The following is a 6,108-nucleotide window of genomic DNA, read 5'->3' as shown; positions in this document are numbered from 1 at the left end:
TCCGTACGCTCTCGCTCGGTCCGTATTGTACAAAGAAGAATATGCGCGCACGCGCGCGTCCACGTGGGTGTGCAAAAGGGTGATATCATCCCCGTTAATGCGATGCAGGCGCGATGATCCGAGAGCAATATACGACGCTCTCTCTTACTCCCCTGTCTCTTCCTTCCCCGTCCTCGCGAGTCCCCTCGAACCCCAGGCGGCAGGATAACCTCGGCAGGACCCCCCTTTGGGCGCCCGGGACACCGCGATATTGCTTGTTTTATTGGAGCGTAAGACCCGCTTTCTCCGACACCGTCTCCGACGCGGGTTAACGGCCAGGATCTCGCGGAAAAAAAAAGTCATTTCGCCGGATACTTAGGAGCGAAAAGCCGGAAAGCGTCGTGTCTCTCGAGGGCGAAACGATCCTCGATTTCGCGACCGGGCGGGTGGTCGCGATAAACGAAACAGATTGCGGCAGAATCTCAGTATGGTCGGCACATCGGGAAGAGATAGGCGTATACAAAAGTATATCCGTATATTATGGGAAATGCACCGAACCGTTTGAAATAATTTAATAGCCGCATTCGGCGGCTACATCTTCTCGCGCATTTATAAACGATCGCGGCTGATCGGACATTTTCTTCTTGGTATTGTTAGAGGAAAGTCCCCTATTATGAGATAAGCTCCTAATACGAGATTGCGGGGTTTCTGCTGAATTAATAGGCATCATCTGTTGGTTCCACCGTGAATTTCTTGCCCTTGGACTGAAGTCTGTTTAGTGGAAAAATGATTGTTAGATCGTGTAATTGTTGCAAAACAAGATTTGTCATTGAATTTGGACGGTAAAACTCCATTATCTCATATTAGAATCTTGTCTTATAATAAAAGACTTTCCTCTACACATAATTGCAGTTAGTTTTGAATATCTCGATGCTTTAAATAACAGACAATTTGGTGAATTTATTAAACTCATCAGTTGCCATTTAAATTGCGTAGAAAGATTTCACGAGATAAAGACGAGAAATTTTTCTAAATAGAATACATATACGTGTACATCTGTTCTGGATAAATCCATCGATAATATTCAGATTCAGTAAAGTCATCTAGAGCTCGCTCCGTTTCGACAAAATGGCGAGAACGGAATGGGAAAGGGAGAAAGATGAAGAACGGAATGGCCGCGGGAAATGAGGAGCGTGCGCGCATAACCGGAAACGAGAGAGTGCGACATAGGAAACCCCGCCGGATAAGAAAGAAAGAAGTCGTTGAAATTTATCAGTGGTCATCCGAAGGTGGTACCGAGGTCGGGGGCAAATTCCGCGGGGGCAAATCGCGAGCGTCGCCCTCTTTCGCGACTGAACACACGAAACGCTAATGCACGCGAATGCGTTCTAAACTATCGAATCACAATCAATACTAGAAAGATCCGAATAAAGACCGTTCATTATTCGTGCACACGTACCTTAGAGCAACAATTCTTCTGCAATATAATGAGGTTAATAGTAATCATTTCTCTTGCAGAAGAAAGTCTATCTTCGATAAGACTGCCTCCGATAGATATCTGGCCTTGTGTTTCACGATAAGACGATGCACATTTATACAAGCCGATCCGCCAGAATTCGGCCAGTAACATATTTAAACGAATTCAAGAGGTGTTGACAGGACGAACGGTACGTTTTTATAAGTTCGGGTTAAATCGAAAATAGGCGATGAAAGGTGAGTGTTACAAAATTTCTATAATAAAACCGTCGACTAAAATAACACGATATTTACACGTTGTATGCTGGAAAATTTCAATAATTCCAATTTATATAAATAATTGACGCCGATTCGGTTGTGCCATAAAAGTCTATTAGAACACGAGTCGATCGTATCGCAGCTAACATTTTAATAACGTCAGTGTTTTCTTAACCATACCTGGCATTTTTAATAATACAGAAAATTTGTTGCGAAAAATATTACCTCAGCCAGGGTTTGAACCTGGACCTCCCTACACTCTAGGCGGGCGTCTCACCAATTCGACCACCGAGGCATATGATAAAAGACAATAAAAATGTGCCTCGATAGTCGAATTGGTGAGACGCCCGCCTAGAGTGCAGGGAGGTCCAGGTTCAAACCCTGACTGATGTAATATTTTCCATAATAAATTTTCTGTATTATTAAAAATGCCAGGTGTTTATGATCAAGAAAACACTGACGTTGTTAATTAACGCTGGCGACATTGAAGAATTCTTATCAGTTAACATTCTAATGGTGTGATTTTTGCTGCATAGGAATATACATAATTGCCATCGCCTTTCTGGCATCGTGGGCCGTGAGCGCCGCAAAAGTTAATCAACTTGCGGTATCTCAATTAAGGGACGATTGCACGGTAGTTACCACAGTATGCCCATACCCAGAACGATGTCCAGACAACACTACGACCAACCTCCCGCATGAAACCGATTGCACATTGTTTTACAAATGCGACATTGGCAAAGGAGTATTGCAAAAATGTCCCCTGATGACCGAGGGAGATCCAGTGACGAGACTACACTACAATAGACAACTGCAGGTCTGCGATTGGCCATGGCAGGCCGGTTGCGAGAGTTGCCCCGTAAGAAACCGAGACGGGACATATCCGCCGACGTCTAGAATAAGTTACCCACACAACAACTGCGGTCAATACTATGAGTGCATAAATGGTGTACCATCGTTGCGTACCTGTCCAGGCGGTACGTGTTTCAGTCGCACATGTCAGGAGTGCGTTGCGAACAGAGAGGGTGGAAACTGCGGTCCAACCATTCCTACTTCACCTCCTCCAATTTGCACTAATCCTCCAGGAAACAACGGCGATTTAAGATCTCACGAATGTGACTGCGGCATGTATTATACTTGCCGTCCTAGTGGTTTGGGTTGGACCGATACAGACTGCCAAGGTGGTCTACATTTTAGCCCCACAAGAAAAATCTGCCTACCACCGAACGAAGCTGGTTGCTTGCAATAAAAAAAAGTATCAAAAATACCTGGCGAACTTTTCGAAACTTGTTCTCAAAAACATATATTTGTGCATAGGTGACCATCGATTTCGGAAGATACTAAGTTAAAAGTAGTGACGGGCACCAAGAAAAAATTGCTTCATTAAAACTATTATTGTTATATTATATTTGTACTAGATTAGTTTCCTAAGATATTTTAATAAATCCGATTATATGTATAATCGTTTCCTTGCAACTTTTTTGTCAATGTCATCCACTCCTTCACACGATAAACCACACGCGCGCGTGCGCGCGCACACACACACACACACACACACACATCGCTGTTTTGCTACTCTCAATTTAGATAAAAAAAATGTATGATAAAAATAATCTTATTTGATAATCTAGCAAAATAAGTCTAATAATAAGATCATTTATCGCTCGCATATAATCATACTACCAGCAGATATAGAGCATCGTCTTATCGCTGTAATCGCACCAGACTAGAAAAAGAGAAGTCTACTAAATTGTAAAAAAATTAATCAAAATTTCCTCTTCCAATCACTAGTCGCACACTGCGAATCTTCTCCAGTCTTCAAGCGCACATCTATGAACGAAAGTTTTATAATTTTCTCAAAAAGACTTGCAAAGCGTAGAAATACGGATGGCATTTTGAGTCTAGTAACATGAGATCCATTCTCTTTCGACAAAATGGCGAGGGCGGAATAGGAAAGTGTGATAGGTTCATTAACAGCTGTGTGGCTGCATGCATTGTCGCTTCGATTGTGTAATCAATCTGAGGACGCTATTGCTTATCAAGATATGCATTACGTAAATTTAGCTTAAAGATGCGACACTTCTTTCCTTTTAGCGCTGCATATTGTTTGTATGACATCATACTTTTGGACAAGACACTCTCCCAGTCAGTCCTTGCACGATCGTCGTTTGAGACAGTCGGTTTCCTAAAAGCTCGACCGTTCGCCTAACGAAATGAAGTAATTGATAATCAATAACTCTTTTCTTTTATAACCCAAAAGGAAGAAAGGTGAAAGAACGGGATGGCCGCGGGAAATGAGCGCGCGCGTAGAACCGGATACGACACAGGAAACCTCAGCAGACTAGAAAAAGAGAAGTCTACTTTTATCAGCGGTCATTCGAGGGAGGAACCGAGGCCGGAGACAAATTGTATCACGAGCATTGCCCTCTCTCGAACGAGAAAGCATACGAAACATTAGCCAACAATCAATCACAATCGATGTTATGATTGCATAAAAATTGTTCATTATTCGTGGCAAACGTATTTTGGAGCAATATTCTTCTGCGTAATAATTTGACTAGCAATCTTTCGGCGAGAAACATCTATCTTCGATAGATATCTTCAATAGATATCTTCGATAGATATCTGTCCTTGTGTTTCGCGATAACATGACACATATATATATAAGCCGGTCCGTCTAAATTCGATCAGTAACACATTTAAACGAATCGAAGACGTGTTCATAGGAACAATTCGACCGATACGTTTCTTAAATTCGGATTGAGCAGAGGACAAACGATGAAGGGTGAGTGTTGAACAAATTTCTATAATAAACGTCGATTAAAATAAACCGATTACACGTTGCTGGAAGTTTCTAACAATCCAAATTTGTCTAAATAATTGACAACTATTCGATTGTAATAAAAGTTGGCTAGATCGCGACTTGATCGTATCGGGGCTACCGTTTTCATAATTTTCGTCTATTGCATAGGAATATATGTAATCACCATCGCCTTCCTGGCATTTGGGGCTGTCAGCGCCGCAAACATTGATCGAGATCTACTTGCACCGCCTGCATCGAAGGAAGTTCCCTCCGACGATGAACCCCAATTATCACATTGTACAAATCCTTCAGGTGTAATCGATGAGAAAAGGATTCACGAATGTGACTGCGCTAAGTATTATTTATGTGCTGGTGATTTGGGTTGGGTCTTGGTACAATGCCAAGGTGGTCTACATTTTAGTAGCGCAAGAAAAGTATGCGTAGCACCAAACGAGGCTGATTGCTTGCCCAAACTTAATGAAAATAACGAAAAATCTGACAAACTAGTCGAAGCTCAGTCTTAAAAATGAATGGTGCCACAAGTGTAGTTGCGGATTATTTTACAAATGCAAACGTAAAAAGAAGATTGTCCTTTCTCCGGAAATTCTTCGATAAGGATAGAGATTACGACCCGCCTTGCCTCCGTTCCACTCGAAAAATGCACAAATACTCAAATGTAAAAATCATAGACATTTATGCATAAGTGGCCATCGATTTCGAAAGATACGAACAATAAGCTGAAATTAGTGACGAGTACAAAAAACAAATTACTTTACAAGAACTATTGTTATTATTACATTTGTAGATTAGTTTCTTAAGATATTTTAATAAATCTGATAATACATATGTATGATCGTTTTCTTGCAAACTTTCCTGTAATGTCATCCCTCCCTCACATGACAAACCACATACACACGCACCTCACTGTTTCATCACTTCTAATTCAGAGAAAAATTTCATGATAAAGACACTTTTATTCGATAATCCGTAGTAAAATATATCAAAAATTATCTATTATCGTTCTATATCGTAATGTCAAATCGCAAGTATACAAATACAGAGCGTCTCGTTATCAGTGCAAATTATAAAAGAAATAATCCTAACTTCCTGCCTCCAATCTCTAGTCACATACTGCGTATCTTATCCAGTCCCTGAACACACATTGACGAAATTTCACAATGCGTGCGTAAGAATTTGCGTAAAATCGTGAAAGGCAAAATCAAGGGGACTTGCAAAGCATAGAAACACCGATTTCGATTTTAGCGATATAGAACTCGCTCTGTTTCAACAAAATGACGAAAGCAAAATGGGACAGTGCGATAAGTTAATTAATAACCGTATGGCTGTATCGAACTGTCGTATCGATCGTGTAATTAATCTGAGAAAGCGCTATCGCTTATCTATCAAGGTGTTCGGTGTTACGCGGATTTATATTATAGCTGCTAGCAACATTTCTTTTGTACTTAACGCTATCTACTCTGTATATAACGTCACGTTTTTGGGCAAGAGACTCTCCCAATCAGTTGTAGCACGATTATCGCTGGAGTCAGTAGCTTTCGCCTAACAAAATGAATAATTATCAATTAAGGACG

General features: G+C 41.1%; 2 protein-coding genes across 2 annotated transcripts; both read left to right on the top strand.

Annotated features, from left to right (window-relative positions):
- Positions 1 to 1,589: 1,589 nt before the first annotated feature.
- On the top strand, positions 1,590 to 3,150 carry LOC105565053 (peritrophin-1). Its single transcript, XM_012017895.1, has 2 exons — positions 1,590 to 1,692; positions 2,250 to 3,150. The coding sequence occupies exons 1-2, from the start codon at positions 1,686 to 1,688 to the stop codon at positions 2,960 to 2,962; spliced, it is 720 nt and encodes a 239-aa protein (XP_011873285.1). The 5' UTR covers positions 1,590 to 1,685; the 3' UTR covers positions 2,963 to 3,150.
- Positions 3,151 to 4,249: 1,099 nt separating this feature from the next.
- LOC105565054 lies at positions 4,250 to 5,407 on the top strand. The gene is made up of 2 exons (XM_012017896.1): positions 4,250 to 4,498; positions 4,685 to 5,407. Exons 1-2 carry the CDS (start codon positions 4,492 to 4,494, stop codon positions 5,038 to 5,040), a joined length of 363 nt encoding a protein of 120 aa, XP_011873286.1. The 5' UTR covers positions 4,250 to 4,491; the 3' UTR covers positions 5,041 to 5,407.
- The last annotated feature ends 701 nt before the right edge of the window (positions 5,408 to 6,108 follow it).

Source organism: Vollenhovia emeryi, unplaced genomic scaffold (assembly GCF_000949405.1).
Source record: "Vollenhovia emeryi isolate VEMERY1.0 unplaced genomic scaffold, V.emery_V1.0 DF939155.1, whole genome shotgun sequence".
Lineage (NCBI taxonomy): Eukaryota > Metazoa > Arthropoda > Insecta > Hymenoptera > Formicidae > Vollenhovia > Vollenhovia emeryi.
Note: the sequence above shows the minus strand (reverse complement) of the source record. Positions and strands in the feature narration are given on the sequence as shown.